Source organism: Balaenoptera borealis (assembly GCF_965194805.1).
Source record: "Balaenoptera borealis genome assembly, chromosome: 12".
NCBI lineage: Eukaryota > Metazoa > Chordata > Mammalia > Artiodactyla > Balaenopteridae > Balaenoptera > Balaenoptera borealis.
This window is the reverse complement of record NC_138869.1, coordinates 11,860,052-11,883,032: the sequence shown is the minus strand read 5'-3', so window position 1 is coordinate 11,883,032 and position 22,981 is coordinate 11,860,052. Positions and strand designations below refer to the sequence as shown.

General features: G+C 45.8%; 1 protein-coding gene across 6 annotated transcripts in view; it reads right to left on the bottom strand.

Moving 5' to 3' along the window:
* SRGAP3 (SLIT-ROBO Rho GTPase activating protein 3) overlaps positions 1-22,981 on the bottom strand; it is a 274,178-nt gene that overhangs the window by 99,987 nt on the left and 151,210 nt on the right. For all 6 annotated transcript variants that reach the window (XR_014232057.1, XM_082344358.1, XM_082344359.1 and 3 more), the window contains exon 3: positions 17,892-18,054. Coding sequence is in view for 5 of the 6 variants with exons in the window: in XM_082344358.1 (XP_082200484.1) it covers positions 17,892-18,054 (163 nt within the window). In the remaining variant the exon portion in view is untranslated. The remainder of the gene's footprint in view (positions 1-17,891; positions 18,055-22,981) is intronic.

Below are 22,981 nucleotides of genomic sequence, written 5' to 3'. Positions count from 1 at the left end.
AACGGGAGGCTAAAACCCTGACCATCCCCAGCAGACACCACACCCAGCCCTTGGGGACCCCAGCGGCAGTGTATTCGCACTGTCTGCATTTCTCGCATGGCTTTCATGCCTGCAGAGGTTGGGGTGGTGGGTTGCTTCCTTCAAGCACAGGAAGTGTGCGGACTGTAGAATATGATTACACTGGGCCAAGGAGGGTTCAGCCCTGGTTCCTTGGGGTTGGAAGGACAAAGCCCTGTCTCTCTGACCCCAAAATCTGTAAAATCGGGTGGCAGGTGGCCCCGGCCCGGCTTCTTTTTTTGCCCATGGCTAAGGACAGTTAAACTGCCCTGAGAACCAGATCACTCGGATGGGGGTGGGGGCAGTCCTGGGCATTACAAGACGCTTAGCAGCATTCCTGGCCTGTCACCTCTAGATGCCAGGAGCATCCCCTACCCCACCGCAAGCTGTGACAACAAAAATGATCTCCAAGCATTGCCAAATGTTCCCTAGGGGACAAAATCGTCCTGGGTGGAACCGCTGCCCTAGACTTAGGGCTCCAAGTGGCAGCTTCTCTGGCCTACAGATGCGTTTTAATTGGCCATTCAGTGTTTTCAGAAAATCTGACTCTTTCCAGCATTTAAAAATCAGGAAATTGCCATTACAAGTCCAGATTTTCAGCTTCTCTTGAAAAACCAGAAGATCTAGCGAGGCTGAGCCCCGACTTGGAGCAGGGCGGCCCCTCGGATGGGGCTGTGCTCTCCAGTTGGCCACAGCATCTCCCTTCACCCATCCCTTTGAGTTTATGACCCAGAAACCAGTGGGGTCTCACCGGGGGCAGCCGTCTGTATGCCCTGCTGCTCATCAAGGCAGCCATCCCAGACCTGCCAAACCCGAACGTGTGAGAGGATCTTTATACAAGCGCCCTTCTCACATGCCAACCTTTGAGAGCCACTGAAGAGCCTGGTTCCTGAGGCTGAGCCTCCTGGCTCCCCCGTGGACCCAGAAACCACTGTCTGCATAGAACCCACGCCCCTGAACCCATCCTCCTGCCTGCACTACCTCTTCCTGTAGCTCTGTGGCCAGTTCCTCACCTGGCTTTGATTCGATTTACACCAGCATTTATTGAATGGCCTACTAGATACGAGCCTCCACGAGGCACTAATGACACAAAGCTGAGTGAGATCTGGTCCCTGCTCCATCAGCTGTAGCCAGCATTTCTGGAGCACATTCCATTGGTAAACACTGTCCAAAGTCACCTCCATACATTATCTAATGGAAACCTTTAAGGCAGGTACTATTATTATGCCCGCCTGGCAGATGAGGGCAGGTGGCTCATAAGGGTTAAGCAACTTGCCCCAGGCTGTACAGCTAGGAAGTGGAAGAGCCAGGATTCAACTTTTGGTTGTTCTAACCCCACAGCTGGCACTCATAAGGACCTTCTGTGGCCTGTTTCCCCAGGGCCTAGACAAGATGCGGGCACACAGGTGAAGAGAAGCCACTGCAATGCTGTCACAGAGATGAGTCCAGGCCACAAGTCCAGGCTGCAAAGGAGGGTATATCCTCTGGACGCCACCAGCCCATCCGATGTGCTTTCTCACCACTTGTGCAAAAATCTGCATCCTCGGGCCTTACCCTCACTTGCAGGCAGGTCGAGTTCTCCTTGGCCTGGTCCTTCTTGGCCCACCTGCCCTGCTAGGACTAAATCGGCCATGATGGCCATCTCTGGATTCTCCCTTCTTCCTTGTTCTGATAACAAAAGATGAGATACAGGTGGCACTCACCCCTGCTTGTCTGATCACACCAGATGGTCCATCCAGCACGGGACCCAGCCTGACCAGAGCGCTCTGGCGCCTTGTGTCTAGTGACTGGGTCAGAGATGGAAATGTATTCCAGGCTGAGCCAACAAGAATTTTCCCTGCAGCTTTCTAAGAACCATACTCTCAGATCATCTCTCCTCTGGGGTCACCAAGCAAGGACATCAGGGGTCTCAAGCTACCCACCACAAGGAGAGTCAGGGCCTCGACAACAGCATTTCTGTCCTGATCTAGTGATGCTAAGATTTATCTCTGGACTTTTCCAGCTTACAGAATCCCGTGAATTTCCACCTTTGCTCATGTGAAATAATACTGATGCACTCTGCTTATTTTAGCATGAAGACACCAAAATAACCACAGGGTGAGACAGCCTTCTGAAAACCCTCTACCAAGCACCAGCTTTCAAACAGTTTCTGCAAAAGGACCAATTTTCAACCAACTAGAGAGAGCATAAGCCCCTTAAAGGCTGGGACTCTGGCTTCTCAGAGTGCTGTTCACGAAGACTTGCGCACAAAAGGAACTCCATACTGCCTGTGCGTGAGCTAACCAATACGCAGAGGCAGTGAATGGAGAGGGTAAAAGGGGGCCACCTTTGACTCTCGCTTTTCTGCGAAACACAAGACAAAACCAAATCCTGTACATTCATGTCAAGATGGCACCAGATAACAAAAATTTTTTGACACAATGTTCCTGAGTGAAATCAATGTCTTCACCAAAAGTCCTGCTGTGGATGGCTGAATTTGGTTTTCAATGCAGGGCTAATCTCGCTATTAAGGGGAAACCCTCAGAACTGTTACTACAAATCCTAGGACTTCATGAGCTGTATTTGAAAAGTTCTCTTTGCAAAGGGTATGTTTCTGTCTCCCTCAAGCTAACTCAAATGTGGCGCTGGTCATTCTGCACGTCTAGAAAACATTAAAATTCTGGGTTTTAATGACAAGACTCCCTCTCACTTCTCCCGAGGAGACCATTCGAAACAACCCTTACAAAACTTTAAGGCAGAGAGTAAGGTGGAACCTTCCTCAACTCCAACCATCCCCTCTTTCATCTCATCAGGCGCTGAGTCAGCAACACCTGCCTCCCTTTTCTCTTTGCTTGATGTTCTCATGTCCAGTTTTCCCCCTTTGGGAACATTCCATGGTTTTCCTAGTTCTGGGGTTCCAAGGAAATAATGGGAAACAAATATACAAACAAAGTAAAAACAAAAACTCTGTCTCTTTTAGTGCTAATCCACTGCTTCAGCTTATTTTCTCATCAAATAACAAAACTGGAGACCCACAGATGTTCCCCATTTAAATAAACGATATATGTAAGCACTGGCCATCTCCCAAAGAGATTGCGTTTTTATTTCCAAAGCAAAGGCTTGAGGGGCGTGTCTTGGAGGGATGGGGCTTCTCCAACTCTGTCCTGGAAGGTCAGTTTATCCCTGAACACAGCCACTTGGACAGCTAACTGGCTGACATTCTCCGGGCCGTGTCCTAGCTTGCCAGTAACTGGGCTGCCAGCGCTCTGGCACGTCCCTACCCCTTGCCTCCTAACATCATCCTCAGCCTACACTCTGCCCACCTTCCATCTAGACACTTGTTACTCTTCCCCCTCCCCCCACCTTCTTCCTTTCCCTGCTCCTGGACACCTCCCTTCTTTCCTCCCCTCCCCAAACTAATTTCTGTCTCCTGTGGCTGCAACTCCAAATGTCGTCATCTACTTGTTTTCGCAAGGAGCTGGAACACCGGGGCTGGGATATTGGGCAGCAAGGAAACAGGAGGCCCTGCGACCATTCATCAAACGTCCTCGGCAGAAGTGGACCCCACTAGTGCCTCCCAGGAGGCCAGCAGCAGGCTAAGGCAAAAAGCCTAATGTCGTGTCTGTCACCCTCTTCCCCCCCTAATTCCTCCCAGCATCTCTCTGGGACCCTGTTTGTGCTGAAAGCCTTCATTTTCAGAAATGTTTAAAATAACAGGTCTGAGGATACCTTGGAATGGCATGACCAAGTGACCTGATAAGGTCAGGCTAGGAGTTTCTGGATGTCTTCTAATAATACTAAATATTATTATTCATATAATACTTATCGTTAATAGTAATGCTTAGCACTATCGATATTACTACCAATAATACTTATCATTAAAGACAATAACAACAATAATAGCTATCGTTTCTTTGATCTCTTAGCATGTACCAGGCCCAAGGATAACGGCTTTACTGACAATACCTCACGTAAGCCTAATATCAGCCCTTTATGGGATATAACCCCACTGTAACCCCACTTTAAAGATTAGGACACAGAGGCTCAGGGAGGGTGAGTAATTTGCTCAAGATCACAGAGCTAGTAAATGTGATTCTCTCAACAATTCCACTCTGTTGCTTCCACCCTGTTGCTGGGAGAGCTATGACTCTATGTGCCTTTAGAATTATTTTCCCCAAACATTCCAAAATAATTATAAAACGGATATTCCTCTGCCTTACCATAAGAAGCATGCTGATATTTAAAAGGCTCTACTTTAGGTCACTGTCAATATCAGACCACAGACAGTACCCAGTGCCGTTCTGTAGAATCTCCTGTTTTCTGTGACCACGTCCTGACCCCACCCCCTGGCTTCCAGGCCAAGGCAGAAGGACACAGCGTGGACTGCTGGGCTGAGTCTCCGTGAAAGCAGAACACACTCAGGAATAATCTTTCCTATGTCCCTGTTTTTTTTCTTTTTTTGGCAAGAGTGGGGGGACATGAATCTCTCACAGATAAGCATCAATAGGCTCAGGGGACGGTGAGAGTCTCTGTATCCTAAAGAGTGTGACAAATCCGTCTTCCTGAAAAACCAATAGCTACAAAAACCAGAAGCACCTCAGTTTTGAGCTGTTTTCTCCCCCTCTACATTCTCTTCAAGGTGAATATGGATGTTGTCAGGCTTATCTGCTGGATTCAAAACATTATTGATCACTTATTCCTGCTGAATAACTGACCTGAGATATCTCTCTAACCTCCTTGTCATTTTATGATCTGATCTTCTATTTTGTTTGCATTGTTTGTGAATAGGATGTAATAGAGGATTGTACTGGCCTTTCAAAAATGTCTGTACCTATGTATCCACCACCTTCCCACCCATTCACCCATCCACCCATCCACTCATCCACCCATCTACCCAGGAACCTACCCATCCACCTATCCACTCATTCCTTTCTATTTCCATATCAACCTCCCTGATCCAGGCCCCTGTCACCTTCCACCACTAACTTGTATATTAGTGTATATGTATAACAACTGAGTCCAGCAACTCTCTTTTCAAAGCCATCAAATACACCAAATCAGTCATCCTTAAACTAGGCTCTGGCCACAACATCCCTACTCAAGAACCTTCAGTGGTTCTTCTTTGTCTAAAAAATAAAGCCCAGCTTCTCACTCTGACACCCAAGGCCCCTTTGATCTGTCTCCAACCTACCTTCCCCCCCCACCACTTAATTTCAGCACTCCAATATTTAAAACACACAGAAGAGTAGAGAGAACAATAACAAACACCCATGAATATGCCACCCAAATTAGATAATCATTAAGATTTTGCCATTTTTGCTTCAAAATCACTCTTAGGAAGCAAAATGTTACAGAGAGCACTGAAGCGTTGTCTCCTTCCTTCTTCCCTCATCCCTCAATAACTCTTGTGAAGCTGGTGTGTATTCTTACCCAGTCCACCTTTGTATAGCTCTGTTTCAGACAGGTATCTAAGAATACAAACAATATGAACTGTTTGTGTTTTAAATTTATAAAAATAGTATAGCGTACCTTGCTTTCTTCACCCAGCATTGTGTTTTCAACTTTTATACGCATTGCTTTATGTAGATCTACTTCCTCCATCTAAATGATGGTATAATAGTTCATCATGTGACTATCCATAGCTTATTTAACCAGTCCCTCCATGATGGCCATTGAGGTGATTTCTCTTTGTTTCTTTACTACAAACACTATTGCAGAAAACATCCTTGCATAAGGTTGTGTGTGTGTGCAGATATGCTAGAATATCTTAGGTTGTACTTAGAAGTGGAACTGCCGGGATACAGGGTATGTACCTCTTCCTTCTCTGTCACAAGACACTCCCAGTGTTCTCCGAAGGGGCTGAACCAATTTACATGTTTATTAGGAGGACACAAGTGGCCCTGCTGCTCCACATTCTTGCCAGCACTTGGGATTGTTTGACCAATCTAATGCGAGTCAAACTGCGTCTCATTTTCTTTTATTTTACTTTCTCCTGATTACCTGTAAGTATGAGCATCTTTTCTTATATTTTTAACCATTTAAATTTCATTTTCTGTGACTTATTTATATCTTTTACCCATGTTCCTATTGGGTTGTTTGCCCTTTTCCAATTTATTTGTGGGAGCTGATCTTTATATTCAGGTTACTAACCTTTTATTAATTCTATGCATGCCAAATATCTTTTCCTTGCCTGGTCTGTATCTTCCCCTTATTTATTTGTTGCAGTTGTTGTTGTATAGAAGATTTTTTAAATTTTTATATAATGGAATTTATCAATATTTTCCTTTATGGTGTGTGCTTTTTTGTTTTATGTTTTATGTTTAAGCAACCTTTTCCTACTCGCCAAGGTTTTAAATAGAATCTTCTATATTTTCTTCCAAAATTTTTTAAAGTTTTGTATTTTACCTTTAGCACTTTAATCCATCTAGAATATATTTTTGGGAACTAAGATGGAGGTCTAATTTTATTCCATATGGAAAAAAAAGTGTGTGTGTGTGTGTGTGTGCATGTGTGTGTGTGTGTGTGTGCATGTGTGTGTGTGTTTAAACCAGTTCCTAAAAAATAATAAGAAATGGACAAGCAACCAGTGGAATCAGATCCATTTACTAAACAGGCTATCCTTTCCCCTAATCTGTAATGCACCACTGCCATATACTGTGTTCCCATTTGTGGGGGCTTTGTTTCTGGGCTCTGATCTGGCCCATCGGTTAGTTTGCCTAGCACTGGTCTAATACTACCTTTTTTATTGACTATCACTTAAGAGGAAGTCTTGATATCTGATAAGGCAAATGCTCCAACAAATACCAAAACAATAGAGCCTACAGGCCTTATTTTCTTTCTATGGGGCAATCAAGTTAAAAATTAAAAGCAAGTAGAAAGCTTTAAAGAAAATCTTTGGAACTAAAATATGCATAATTCTGAAAAATTTATGGGGCAAAGAAGAAATTGCATAATGGAAATTATGAAATATTTATATCTGAATGACAATGAAAACATCACTTATCAAAATTCCTAGGATGGGGCTTCCCTGGTGGTGCAGTGGTTGAGAATCTGCCTGCCAATGCAGGGGACACGGGTTCGAGCCCTGGTCTGGGAAGATCCCACATGCCATGGAGCAACTGGGCCCGTGAGCCACAATTACTGAGCCTGCGCGTCTGGAGCCTGTGCTCCGCAACAAGAGAGGCTGCGATAGTGAGAGGCCCGCGCACCGCGATGAAGAGTGGCTCCCGCTTGCCACAACTAGAGAAAGCCCTCGCACAGAAACGAAGACCCAACACAGCCATAAGTAAATAAATAAATAAATATTTTTTAAAAGGTAATAATATTCATATTTTTAAAAAAAATTCCTAGGATGCAGCTAATTTATAGCATTAATGGCATTAATTTTCCATCATTCTTGTTTTCTAATGTATGCATTTTTTCTAAACTTTGGTTTCTGCTCTGTTAGATTCTTTTTTTTTAAATTAATTAATTAATTTATTTATTTCTGGCTGCATTGGGTCTTCGTTGTTGTGCGCAGGCTTTCTCTAGTTGCTGCGAGCGGGGGCTATTCTTCATTGTGGTGCACAGGCTTCTCATTGCAGTGGCTTCTCTTGTTGAGCAGCATGGGCTCTAGGCGCACGGGCTTCAGTAGTTGCAGCCCGTGGGCTCAGTAGTTGTGGCTTGCAGGTTCTAGAGCACAGGCTCAGTAGTTGTGGCACATGGGCTTAGTTGCTCCGCGGCATGTGGGATCTTCCCAGACCAGGGCTCGAACCCATGTCTCCTGCATTGGCAGGTGGATTCTTAAACAATGTGCCACCGGGGAAGCCCTAATGTATGCATTTTTAAATTACATTTTCTAATTGGATGTGGCAGGCACACAGGAATATTATTAATTTTTATATATTGATCTTGTAATCAGCCATCTTGCTGAACGCTTCAGCAGGAAGTATGAGATTTACTGGTGGTTTTTGGTTAACACCCTTTATTAGACTAAGGAGGTTTCTAGTTATTCCTAATTCGCTAAAAGTTAAATGGTGAAAAGATAGAAGCATGCTTTTTAAAAGTCAAGAAAGTATTCAATATCCTGTGATAAACCATAATGGAAAAGAACATGAAGAAGAATGTATATATGTATAACTGAGTCACTTTGCTGTACAGCAGTAATTAACACAACATTGTAAATCAACTATACTTCGATAAAAAATAAATTTAAAAAAACGTCAAGAATGCCATTTCTCTCCCATTTCTCTCTACACTATACCAATTGAGGTCCAAACCAATATAATAAGGCAAGAAAAAGAAATGAGGTTATAAAAAAAAAAAAAAGAAAGACCACCATCAGTTAGAACTAATCAGTGAGTGGTTTTCTGAGCATATTTTCTTATTTCTGACCCTTTATTTAACCTGTGTGCCTGAATCTTCCTTCATCCCATCTCTAAACTTAATTCTCACCATGTTCTTTCTCGAAGTCCCAGTAATCATCCTAATAATAGCTAATATTTAATGATTGCTTACTGTGTACCAGGTAGGCATTTTATATCATCATTTTTTAATCCTTACAACAACCCTAAGAAAGAGGCTTTTTATTAGCTTCCTTTTGAAAATGTTGAAAGTCAGTGGTTTAGGGATTAGGTTGAGCTCACACATCTGGAAAGTGGCAGAACAGGGATTACGCAGTCTGTCCATACCCCTAACCACTGCAGTAGACTGCAACGCTGGCCGACCTGCTCATGATCTGGGACCCAGATTTTTCTGTCAATGTGCCTTTGCTTTGGTCTAGAATCCTATCTCTCACTTTTCCCAGATCTCTGCATATCCACTGGGGACACAGCAATGCACCACTCAGATCCCCTTCAGGACTGGAGGACTTACTCCCCCAGATATGGGGAGTGCTCCTGGCAGGCACCCCCAGCTATCAGCCCTATTTGGAACTGCCTCACCAAAGAGGCACCTACCCAAGGCCACATGCCCTCCCAGGAGCAACATGACGGTATAAAGGCCTAGCTTCCTCGCCACAACCCAGGACAACTGGGAAGGGCCACCCCAGCCTCAGAGCTCCCCAAGGAGTCATTTGAGGCCTTTCTTGCAAATTCCCTGAATCCTGCCTCCCTCCCTTCCTTCTGCAGTGGGGACCCCAAGAACACTTGATAATACACCCCTGCACCATAATCGCTGTCTGAGAGTCAGCTTCCTGGGAACCCAAGCTGGCATAGATCCTAATCCTCACTTCAAGATTCACTTCAAATGCTGCATCCTCAACATAAAACCTTCTCCAAAGTGCCCCCCAGCCCAGATTAGAAGTCCTCCTCCCTCTGAACCCATTTCCCTTTCTGCTGTATTTGCATCACTGATACACATCTGTCTTCACTTCCACTGTTCACTGCCAGCTCCTTGAGGGAAGTCACTGTGTCTGATTCATCTCTCTATCTTCTTTAGCATCTGCCTTTACCACTAAGCATGGGCTCTGGGGTCAGGCAAATCTGGATTCAAACCCCAGCTTCACCTTTATAGGCATCAGTTTCCTCATCTGTAAAATGGGGGTGATGACAGCATCTTCCTCTAAGGCTTTAAGAAGTGAATGCTTAGCCCAGAGCCCGGCATACAGTAAGCACTCACTAATTGTTTGTTATCTATGATTACTGCTTATCTGTTGTCACAAAAGCACTAATACATGTTTGCTGAGTGAGTTGGGAACATGGCGACCAGCTCAGCAGCCTCAACTAGCAGAGCGATCGTTCACAACTTGTCTGCCTGGCAGACAGTGGAGACGGCTGAAGGCTCCTCGTCCCTGGCAGGCTGCCCACTTCACTCTCTCTCTCTGTGCAGGCCTCAGAGCTGGACCCTCCAGCATGCAAACCCTCACTCTCTCCTGCAACCCAAAAATAAAAAATAAACTTGGCTTTGAATCCAAGGCCATTGGTGCTTTTGATCTTGGTCACAAAGCAAGGCAATTATTGGATACAAAAGCCCTGATTTATTTATGAAATGCGACGGACATCTTCAAGGCAGGAACGAAAAAGCTCACTGAAGACCAAGCCCTTATTGCCACACAGTGAATGGCTGCTTTCAAACACAAGCCCCCCGAATGCCCTCTCTTCTCTGCTAAGAGTCTTTCCTCATTAGCGCTTCCTTCAGAACACCGCAGCTTCCAACAATCAAACTCACTCCACGGCTGGGGCAAGTAATTAAATTCTGCAGGCATCAGAGCAGAGAATAATGGATGGCTATTGTTAAGGAAGCTGAGGCTGGAAATGAAATGGGCTTCAACGCCCAGCTCAGAAATAGTTGGGGCGGGAAGAGAGAGCAAGCAGGGTGCAGATGGACCCTCCCTGTTGGTGCACCACGGGCGGCAGTGGATTCGGGACTGGACCTGGAGTAGAGAACCTGCGTCTGGGGCCGGATTCTGTGCTTACCAGAGGTGGGCCTGCATTTCCTCACCTGGAAAACCAGGAGGTTGGACTAGGTAAGTCATTCCCCATGTGTGGATCCCCAGATCAGCAGCATCAGCAGCGCCTGGGAACTCGTTAGAAATGCAGATTCTCAGGCCTCACTCCAACCTGGTGAATCAGAAGCTGTGGGCATGGGGCCCAGCAATCCATGTTTAAAAAGCCCTCCAGGTGATTCTAATGCTAGACTTTGAGAAGCACTGTTAGATCGTGTTTAAAGATGAGGCCACAAACTCAAATGCACAAAGGGCCAAGGAGCTAAAATAAAGGGGTCGGTGTCATGCACCAGACAACCCGCAGGGCCTGTGGGGCAGTGGAGTGAGTGTGCCCAGCCTGAAGGGCCAGTGGCTACTCAGCTCTGAACAACTACCGCCAAGTATGACCCCATGTTGTTCTGGTACTGTCAGAGCTTCTGGTTTTTCAAGAGGAATACAAAATTCTGATTTTTATGCGAAATCCCACAATTTTAAAATATTGGTTGAAGTTTTCTTAACATAGTGAGGGCCAAGCAGATTACACTTGAGAACCAAATTCAGCTGTGGACCACCATTTTGCAGCCTCCGTTCCAAGCTGCCTTGGACCCCCATCATGACACTTTGTCCCCTGTGCTCTTGCCTTTGTCCTAACACTGAACTCCTAACCTCCTTTCCCCACTTGGGAGACTCCTATTCATCCTTCAACATCCAATTCAAGCATCACCTCCACTGTGAACTCATTCTCAACCCTCTGCCCCACTTTCCACCTTCTCTACTAAGAAAGTAGAGAAGAATCAAACACGGGGCCAAAGAATTGACACGCAGAAGAAGGTAACACAGAGGAGGAAGACACGGAGAAGTTATAAAACAGGTTTTTCCCACAGAGGAGGAATGAGGAAACTCTTGGAAAAGTTACCGTATTGCTGCTTGAAAAATCGCTTAAATAAGGACACTGATCCCATTTGACCAGAACCTAATAATATGAAGTTTTAAAAGGGCAAATATAAAAACACACAAGGGCAGAATTCATAGGACAGATTAAAAAACATTTGGTACAATATCCCCCGGAGATTTGAGCTGAGAGTTCAGAGTGGGTCAAATGCGCTGAGACGATCATGAAAAAGGCAAGTGCCTTCATAGGTTTCATTATTAGAAATAAAGTGTCTAGACAGCCCTGCTCTCCTCTTAGCTGGTCAGAGCTTTCTGGAGTGCTCTGAGTGGTTCTAAATATTAACTTATGCCGGTCAGAGAAGCCCTGGAGCCTGACCCAGGAGGAGAGAAAACACAAAACCAAGTCATGGGGGTCAACTGAAGGAACCTGGCATGTTTACCCAGAGGCGGGAAGGGCCTGGGTGTGTGGTCATGAGTAACTGATGGATTTCCATGTGGATTGATCTAGGTGGCCCACAGGACCTGTGAGTGGAAACCCTGAAAGATTTCATCTCAACATTGGGGAGAATTTTCTATTGGTCTCGGTTGTCCCCAAATGCAATGCAAGGTAATGAATGCCCATTATTGGGGGAGATCTGGCAGAGAGAGGACAGCTCATGAAGAGGATGATAAAAGGACTGGAACAGAAGGCCTAGTGGACACCCATTGTTTTATTTCACCCTTCTTGTAAGAGCACCCAGTTTTTCCTGGGGAACCACCCTCAGCCATCCTTTGTCCTATGCATCAGGGGGAGTTGAATGTATGCCCAGCTTCAGGAGCACTCGTGTGACCCACACTGGTCCAGTCAGAGCCTGTAAGACCCAATTCTGGGAGAAGGGACCTCTCACTTTCCGCTGGACTTGAAGCAGGTAGGATGTAAGCCTGGGGCTGCAGGGGTCATGTGGTCATTACAGAGGGAGAGACTGACTATGCATGAGCCCTTCTCCCACCCCTCCTTAAAAACAAAACAAAACAAAAAACTGGAAAACAAAGAAAACTGGCACAGAATTGCAGAGAGATTGGGTTCTGACAACACCCTTTGTGCCCTTGAAGCCCCCATGCCTGAAGCCAGTCTTGGCTCGGAAGAGCCGATAAGCTCCCTTTCCTCCCTCAAGCCCGTTGAGCTGGGTTTCTGTTGTTTGCAACCGTAAGAGTCCTGGTCACTACGGTGGCTGCTAAGCGCTCATCCAGTCCATTTGACTCTGGTGGATCCACGTCTCACAGTTAAAGCAAGGGCCACCTGCATGCCCAAGTCCATTTGCCCAGATGAAGCCTAGAATGGCTGTGGAATGAGAAGTGCTGCTTCCAGGCATAACACACTGCACTGCAGAAGGGGAAACGGAGAATCAGGAAAAGGTGAGTTATTAAGTCAAAGAGCATCCTGCACCACGGAGGAGCTGGCAGGTGGAGCAGCTGCCCCAGGCCCAGGCACAGGCAGGACACCTGGCCTGGAAGCCACTCCCACCTCCTGCAGAGGCAGTGCCAGAATGTGACTTGGCAGATGGCAAAGGACTCCCACCCCAAGTGTAGCACTGTCACCATCTCCACTTCCCAGATGAGAAAACTGAGGCTCAGAGAGACTCGCCCAGGGTCACAATGTCAGTGACAGGTGATTCTGAGACAGACTCCAAAACCCCAGCCGTGCTGCCTCCTGGAAGTGGTGACAACTGGCCATTCTCAGGCTTTACCTTCTCATCTGTAAAATAGGCTGAGTGATGATCCTGTTCCCCAGTCTGACCAGAGACCAGCCCCTGCAGTCGTTTGAGGTCTGCAAAACTATTATTATGTAAGGATGCAGGGCTCAGGGCTGAGATCATCTATAACTGATGTGACACAAGGGGGCCACGCTGTGCTAAATCAGCCAGTCAGGCCCCGTCCCCAGCTCTCTCTTGGCCCAGAGGGGCCGGGTCGTATCCTTTGTTCCACAGGCACAGAGCTGGTAACAAGGCAGCCAGGAGCTCAGCTGTAGACCTTTTTTCATTATTTTCCACCCTGTTAACCTCCATCACAAGTGAGGCTGCTGTCAGCCTAAATGAGAGCTGAAAAGATTTATCTCACTTGTCCCAGGGCTCAGCTCAGGAAAAGACCCTTCATTTCCTAAAGGCCCTGATGACCCTATCTCTGTGAGTCCCTCCCACCCAGAAAAAAAGATGTGACAGTGGCAGCGGCAGGCAGGGGCTTGTGATGGGACCAAGCAATCTGAATCCCTTCAGTTTGGCTTTGCAAAGCACTATGTGAATTTTTTTTTTATTGCACTGTATTTACCTTTCTAATTATGTTTGCTTATGCAAATATTAAAGTTAGACTGCACTTCATAAACACAGCCCCAGGAGGAGACCAGAGCAGACTGTGTGGCGGGTGGAGCGGGGGGGGGGGGGGCAGGGGGAATTAGCTTGCAGTTACAATTTTGCTATAGAAGTCATCCTCAAAGTGAACAATCCACATACAGACCAGGGAGAGATGACTATATTTCAAACCAACTTGTCTTCTTCCTCTGTGTGTCTAGCAATCCCAGGTCGCCTCTTCCCTAAAACTAGTGCCTGGCAAGAACAGATGAGCTGGATCATTTTAGTAGTAATAGTCTCTTACATTCGTATTATAATAGCCAGCTTTCCTGAGCACTTACTCAGTGCCAGGCGCTGCTTTCCATGCTTTACTTGGGATTAATAACCCTCTTAACCCAAGCAACTGCCCTGTGGGTATTTCTATCCCCATTTCACAAATAAGGAAACAGGCTCAGAGAGTTTCAGTAACAAACCCAAAGACACACAGCTAATAAACAATGGAACCAGGATTATGAAGCCAGAAATTTAAGACTTCTGCACCCAAAGACCATACCCTGAACCACTTCTCAATAATACCCACCTCTTTCACTTGCACCATTTCATTTAACCCTCATACTGCCCCTGGGAAGTAGCTGATCTTAACCTCATTAGATAGACAAACAAATGAGGAAAATTTGGCCCTAAAATTCCTGTTACAGAAACAGATCTTAAGAAAATAGCAGTGGCCCAGCCAACATCATTTTCAATGGTGAAAAACTGAAACTATTTCCACTAAGATCAGGAACAAGACAAGGTTGCCCATTCTCACCACTATAATTCAACATAGTTTTGAAAGTTTTAGCCACAGCAATCAGAGAAGAAAAAGAAACAAAAAGAATCCAAATCGGAAAAGAAGAAGTAAAACTGTCACTGTTTGCAGATGACATGATACTATACATAGAGAATCCTAAAGATGCTACCAGAAAGCTACTAGAGCTAATCAATGAATTTGGTAAAGTAGCAGGATACAAAATTAATGCACAGAAATCTCTTGCGTTCCTATACACTAATGATGAAAAATCTGCAAGAGAAATTAAGGAAACACTCCCATTTACCACTGCAACAAAAAGAATAAAATACCTAGGAATAAACCTACCTAAGGAGGTAAAGGACCTGTACTCAGAAAACTATAAGACACTAATGAAAGAAATCAAAGATGACACAAACAGATGGAGAGACATACCATGTTCTTGGACTGGAAGAATCAGCATTGTGAAAATGACTCTACTACCCAAAGCAATCTACAGATTCAATGCAATCCCTATCAAACTACCAATGGCATTTTTCACAGAACTAGAACAAAAAATTTTACAATTCATAAGGAAACACAAAAGACTCCGAATAGCCAAAGCAATCTTGAGAAAGAAAAATGGAGCTGGAGGAATCAGGCTCCCAGACTTCAGAGTATACTACAAAGCTACAGTAATCAAGACAGTATGGTACTGGCACAAAAACGGGAATATAGATAAATGGAACAGGATAGAAAGCCCAGAGGTAAACCCACGCACGTATGGTCACCTTATCTTTGATAAAGGAGGCAAGAGTATACAATGGAGAAAAGACAGCCTCTTCAATAAGTGGTGCTGGGAAAACTGGACAGCTACATGTACAAGAATGAAATTAGAACACTCTGTAACACCATACACAAAAATAAACTCAAAATGGATTAAAGACCTAAATGTAAGGTCAGACACTATAAAACTCTTAGAGGAAAACATAGGCAGAACACTCTATGACATAAATCACAGCAAGATCCTTTTTGACCCACCTCCTAGAGTAATGGAAATAAAAACAAAAATAAACAAATGGGACCTAATGAAACTTAAAAGCTTTTGCACAGCAAAGGAAACCATAAACAAGACGAAAAGACAACCCTCAGAATGGGAGAAAATATTTGCAAATGAAGCAACTGACAAAAGATTAATCACCAAAATATACAAGTAGCTCATGCAGCTCAATATCAAAGAAACAAACAACCCAATCCAAAAATGGGCAGAAGACCTAAATAGACATTTCTCCAAAGAAGATACACAGATTGCCAACAAACACGTGAAAGGATGCTCAACATCACTAATTGTTAGAGAAATGCAAATCAAAACTACAATGAGGTATCACCTCACACCGGTCAGAATGGCCATCATCAAAAAATCAACAAACAATAAATGCTGGAGAGGGTGTGGAGAAAAGGGTAATCTCCTGCACTGTTGGTGGGAATGTAAATTGATACAGCCACTATGGAGAACAGTATGGAGGTTCCTCAAAAAACTAAAAATAGAACTACCATACGACCCAGCAATCCCACTACTGGGCATATACCCTGAGAAAACCATAATTCAAAAAGAGTCATGTACCACAACGTTCATTGCAGCACTATTTACAATAGGAAGGACATGGAAGCAACCTAAATGTCCATCAACAGATGAATGGATAAAGAAGATGTGGCACATATATACAATGGAATATTATTCAGCCATAAAAAGAAACAAAATTGAGTTATTTGTAATGAGGTGGATGGACCTAGAGACTGTCATACAGAGTGAAGTAAGTCAGAAAGAGAAAAACAAATACCATATGCTAACACATATATATGGAATCTAAAAAAAAAAAAGGTTCTGAAGAACCTAGGGGCAGGACAGGAATAAAAACGCAGACACAGAGAATGGACTTGAGGACAAGGGGAGGGGGAAGGATAAGCTGGGACGAAGTGAGAGAGTGGCATGGACATATATACACTACCAAATGTAAAACAGATAGCTAGTGGGAAGCAGCTGCATTGCGCAGGGAGACCAGCTCGGTGCTTTGTGTCCACCTAGAGGGGTGGGATAGGGAGGATGGGAGGGAGACGCAAGAGGGAGGAGCTATGGGGATATATGTATACGTATAGCTGATTCACTTTGTTATACAGAAGAAACTAACACACCATTGTAAAGCAATTATACTCCAATAAAGATGTTAAAAAAAAAAAAGAAAATAGCAGTGGCCCATCAACAGATGAATGGATAAAGTACATGTGGTATATCTATATATACATATACAATGGAATATTATTCAGCCATAAAAAAAGAATGAAATTCTGCTATTTGCAGCAATGTGGATGGACCTAGAGAATATTATGCTTAGTGAAGTAAGTCAGACAAAGACAAATACTATATTATATCACTTATATGTGGAATCTAAAAAATAATACAAATGAATGTATATGCAAAACAGAAACAGACACACAGATATAGAAAACAAACTACTGGTTACCAAAAGGGAGAGGGGCAAATTAGTGGTATGGGATTAAGAGACACAAACTACAATAAATGAAATAAATAAGCAACAAGGATGTATTGCATAGCACAGGGAAATACAGCCATTATCTTATAACTTTTAATGGAGTACAATCTACAAAAATACTGAATCACTATGCTATACACCTAAAACTAATAGAATATTGTAAATAAACTATACTTCAATTAAAACAGTGAATGTGACAAAGGTGTATATAAAAGAAGTTCACAGCAGCAATATTTATAATAATATGGAAATCACTGAAGCGTTCAACAATAAGGGACTGGTTAAATAAACTAGGGTACATCTATATGATGAAATATTATGCAATCTTTCAAAATGTTGTGGAATTATATTTATTGATCCGGGAAAATTTTGTAATCCAGTGTTATATAATTTGTTAGGTGACATAAGCAGAGAGTAAAATCGTATATGCAGTCTGATCTCATTTGGGAAAAGTACATACATATTCTAGAAAGTGTATAAAATCAGCACTCATAGAAAATGTATTTACATATGTACATATAAAGAAGTTCCTATGACAACCAAAGTGATTATGGCTGAGTGATAGCATTTCAGGTGACATTAATTTCTAAGTGTTTGTTTGTTTTTGAATTTTATTTTATTTTTTATATAAGTGTGAGCTCACCTCTATGTTTCCAAATCTCCTACAACGAGTGTACTACTTACCTAACCATGCAAAGGTTTTTATTTTTGTGGTGATGGTGGTTGCTGAAGTGGCTGAGCCCCCCAGCCATATACAGGACTCAAACTCAGGGTCTGGGGTGCCGAGTCCAGGCCTCAGCCCCCAACACCCTTCAACACGCCTGCCCCCTGGTCCCATGTCCCCAAACCACACCCCACCGTGGCTGGCTGTCTTGCCAAGGCCAGCCTGGGGCAGAAACTCGGGTGGCCCAAGTACCCACCTTTTTGAAGAGTCTGATGACATCCTCGCTGATTTGGGAGAGGCGGACGATGACATTGTTCATGAAGATGTCATTGAGGGTAGCATGGTCTCGGCTCTCCCGCCTGGTCTGATGCAGGACTAGATACCAACAGTTCACGGGCGAGAGGAGATACTGGTCCTTCCTGTGGAAACCAAGACAGCTCAGGTTGGCTTCACTGAAACTGCCAGCCACACAGTGTTCTACGTTGTCACCCACCGCGGCTCTTTTGACCCTCATGGGGCCCTTTCAAACTCGTTTTATTATAACATATTTAACAGCTGGGGCAACAGAGACCATAAGGAAGCAATCCTCCCAAGGTCGCAGAGCAGTGCGGGGGCCAAAACCCAGGTCTTTGACTAGAAGTCCTATCCCATCCTACTCTCCCATTGGATGTGACACTTGCTACATGTATCCCTCCCTTCTGAGAGGAAGCTGTCTTCCGTGGAGTTAAGAAATACTAAACCAGTTGTGCTTAAAATTCTTGTATGAGTTCTAGAAATATCCAGGGGAAAGAAAAAAAAGTGGACCCTTTTCTTCCCCTCCTTGCCTCCCCCAACCCCTGGGGGGTCCCTCCAGCTCTTAACCTTTTTGTCCTCCTCCAGGGTCAGTCCTGGTCTCTTGGCCTCTTGGAAACACATTCCTTTGACCCTCAATGGAGCTGAGGGCCTGGGGGATTTCAGGTTCTATACTTGGGAGGAGAGCCTAAGGAAATCTGCTTTTGAGTGAAGTACACACAAGACAAATCTTGGTCCTTCAATGACTGACACATTCTTAGTGTCCTCTAGCTGGGCATTATGCTAAAACCCCCATTTGAGGGGTTCTCAAAGTGTCAGGGTCCCCAGACCAGCAGCAGCATTGCCTGGGGTCTCTCAGAAATGAAGGCACTTGAGCCTCACTCCAGCCCTACTGAATCAGAACCTCTGGAGGTGACCCGGTGATCTGGGTTTTAACAAGCCCTCCAAGCTGCTGATTCACACACAAGTCTGAGAACCACAGATCTATGCACCAGTGTTTCCCTAAATTTGGGAAATGGGATATTTCTAAAAATGAAATGGGGGATATCTCTCTTCTCTGTGCTTTACCAAAGACCCCTCTCTTAGTCTCAATAAAGTGTATATATATCCTAGTGTCCAGGAAGACAGTAAAGGACAATCAGAAACCAAAATCAAACCAATAATCCCGTGTTGCCACACGGGGCATCTGGCATGTGTACTTGACCTATGACCCTTCCTCCACTTTCCAAGGCGGGAAGGTGATGCTGGGGCAGAGGCCCATCCACCACCTAGGGTGACTGGCTCAAGGTCCAGTCCCCCAGGCCTGCCTGGCTCCCCCAGGGGGGCTGGCCATGGTTCTCTGAGGAAATGCGGCCTCCCACGATCAGTGTTTCTGAAGAAGGGAATTCTGCTGACTTCCGCTTTGACCACATCATCCTCCCAAAGTCAAGTGGAAGTGTAGCCCTGAGGGCCTCTGGGCAGCCACAGCACGTACACCCCTCACTGCACCCAAAGCCTGGGCTTGGGAAGGATAGGTGAGGAGAGGCCAGTTGACTTTTCTTTCTGTCACCAAACGGGCTTAAAAATCTGCCCAGGTAGCCAGAATTTGGGAGAAAGGAATTTGGTTGAGAGAGAGGATGGATATGTTAGAGACCTTTAAGGAAAATGGAGGAGACATTATGCTGTAAGAGAAACGAAGCAGTTTCTCCTTTGTTCATAGCCTAGAGAAAAAACCAGAACACTGAAATCCAACAGCCCAGCCCAAATCCCTCAGCATTTATTCCGTGTCAGGTCTCAGGTGGGCTCTGGGTGACCGTGGACACAGACCTGCCTCGGAGGGGCTCCTAATGAGGCGGCTGAGGCAGAAGGATTACAGTGGAAGGTGCTGAAGCGCTGGGATAGAAACACGCAGAGCATCCGTTCTGCGTGAGAAGCTGGAGAAAATGCGGAGCCCACTCCAGGTCCCCGTCACACAGTCCCCTTTGCTTTCCTGCCAGCTTCTTCCCGCCTGGGGTCTTCACGCGCGCTGTGCCGTCTGGAGTGCGTGAGCCCCTGCTCTTCTCTCTTCCTCTGAGTCTTGGCTTAAATGATACTCCCTGGAGAGCGTACCTCTGACCTCGCTCTAGGGCAGCAGTTCTCAGAGGTGGTCCCCAGCCCAGATGCATCAGCTTCACTTCGAAATTTGTTGGAAATGCAAATTGTCGGGGCCACTCCAGACCACTTAATAAGAAATCCTGGAGGTGGGACCAGCACCTGTGTTTTGACCAGCCCTCCAGGGGATCGCGATGCACTCTCAGGTTTGAGAATTTCTGCCTTAAGGCGTTTCCACTCCCCACCCATCACCCTACTCTAAGTTCTGTGAGAGCAGGAACTGTTTCTGTCTTAGTCACCATATCCAGTGCCCAGCAATGTGCCTGACATGTAGTAGGTGCTGTAGAAGAGAAACCCAACAGAAAAGGTCACATTTGTGCTGGGTCTTGAAGAATAGGTAGGAGTTTTCCAAATAGAGGGGCAGAGAGATCGCATTGTAGGCAGAGGGACCTGTGGATACAAAGATAGAGAAGCAGCTCAGCAGAGCTAGAATTCTGAGTGTGTTAGGGGAGGACATAAGGATGGGGAGACAGGTTAAAGGCTTGATTGTGGGGAATCGAACGCCAGCCTAATGAGTTGGGATTTTATCCTCTAGGCCATATGGTTCTCAACCCAGGTTGCACACTAAAATCACCTGGGAAGCTTTTAAAAAACACCAAGACCCAGGCCCCACCCAAGACCAACTGAGTCAGAATCTCTGGGGGTAGAACCTTGGTATTTTTAAAACATTCTCTATAAGATTCTAATGTGCACCCAGGGTTAAGAATGCCTGCTGTAGGCAGTGGAGAGTCATGGAAGTTATTTAAGCAGAGGTATGATCTAACCAATGTGTGTCTTAGAAAGATCATTGCGGGCAGACTGGAGGATGATGGACAGATGAGTGGGTGGGTGGATTGTGGGGTGGATAGATGGGTGGATGGATGAGCAGGTGGATGAGTGGAGGGCTGGATGGGTGTGGGCAGAGGTGTGGGGCTGGAGGCAGGAGGACCAGTCAGGAGGTGACCCTAGTCCAGGAAAAGAGAGATGATGAGGGCCTGGGTGGTGGCCAGAGAAGGGTGAATTTAAGAGGCTCCTCACCAAGAGAGCAGAGAATCTTGGAGACTTCCTGGAAATAGAGAGGGGGTGGGGGAGGGGGAAGTGGATGGTGATTCTGAGATTTGGATCTCAGGCGACTGGTTGGATGCTGATGACATGAACCAAGATAAGAACTGCAAGGGGAGAAGTGGGTTTGGGCAGAAAATACTTTACATCCCATTTCCACAGCTTCCTAGGTGGCAATGGAAATGCAAAGATGAAAGGAGAGATGAGATAATTGAGCTGTTACCTAAATTACTTCAGGGGCTGAGCTCAGCCTGGGATGCAAGAATTGAACAGCTTCAGGGAATTAAATGTGCAAAATTTATGGAAGTCACAGCCAGAAGGTAAGTTTCAGGGGAAAGGAAAAAGGTCTTGAAAGGGTGCAAAAGTGCTGGGACAGCTTCGGGACCATTAATTAGGTCACCTGGCCAGGGAGACTGGGTAAGAGAAAGAGTGGAAAGGAGGCACTTTCCTTATCAGCAGCTGTGGGCAGGAGGCAACGCAAACGGGATTACAGGGGCGGCAGAAGGAGCAGAGGCAAGGAGGGGAGAGTTACCCGAAAGCAACCAAGGACTTGTCAAGCTAAAGGGAGTGGCTGCTGAGGAGATGAGGCCTTGGTTCATTCAGGCTTTCATTCATTCATTGTCTGTCTCTGTGTGTACGTGCCAGGCAGGTGAGGGGCTGGGGATGCAGCAGTAACCACAGCAGGCAAGACCCTGCTCCACAAGGCTACATTCGGGTAAGGGAGACACACAAGGAAGCAGAAGATGATGATACAGCCTCATAAATGTAGTAATGGGAAGAAGACTATGGGGCAGAGGAGGCCCCCTCGCCCAGATCTGGTGGAGGGGTGAGCATGGATGGCTTCCTGGAGGAAGCACTTTCTAGACTGAGAACTAAAGCCTGGAATGGAGTTTGACAGGGGAGAGCTATCTAGGTGGAGAAATATGATGAACAAAGGCCTAGAGAGAGCAGGTTGGTGAGTCAAACGTAGTCAAGGGGGCTCAAGCATTATGTCCTGGAGTGATGGGGGGAGAGTGAAAAACAAGGTTGGAGAATTAGGCAGAGGCCACATAGTTAAGGGCCTTAAGTCCCAGTAGAGAGTTTGAGCTTCATCCTGAGGTTGGCGGGGAGCCACTGAGGGGTTTAGAGCAGGGGAGTGAAAGGGTAAAATTCCACTTTCAAACTCTCACTCTGGCTACTGCGTGGAGGATGGGCTTGAGGGGGCCAAGAGGGAAGCTGAGGGATTCAAGAAACATTTAGGTGGTAAACGGACTGGACCCTGAGATTGACTGGTTGGGAGGGAAAAGAAGATGCTCAGAATGACTCCAAGTCTCTCAGGCTGGATGCCCGAGAGCAGGGGTAGCATTTACTGAGATGAGGAACATTTACAGCAGCAGGGCAGGGAGGGAAGGCGATGAGATTTATGTGAAGACGGCGAGTCTAAAGGGCTTGTGGAACACTCAGAAGGCGATATCTGGGCTAGAGAGATAAATGTGGATGCCGGCAACAAGCACTTGGATGATATTTGAAACCATGGAATGACCTGGAACTCTTTACAAATGCACGTGACCATGTGGCAGAAAAGGCAAATTCTCAGGAGGCCTGTCGAGGCTGCAGCTGGAGGGGTGGGGCAGGGCTGCGCTCCTCCTGCCCTGGTGAGCTGGAAGAGGCCTACGATGGGGATGATGTGCCAGCCCGTCCTCTGCAGACACTGTCCCAGGCCTGCCGTGCAACCAGCAGGCCCATCCTCTGGGTCCACTCCAGCACGGGAGGCTGCTTCTGCTCTCCCCATCTTCTCCCAGCCCCGGCTCCCCTCGTGTGGGGCAGCTCATTTGTAGAACAAAAGACCGGGGTGAACAGGGCTGTCCACAGCCAGGGTCAGGGTGGAGTTGACCGCTCTGTGGA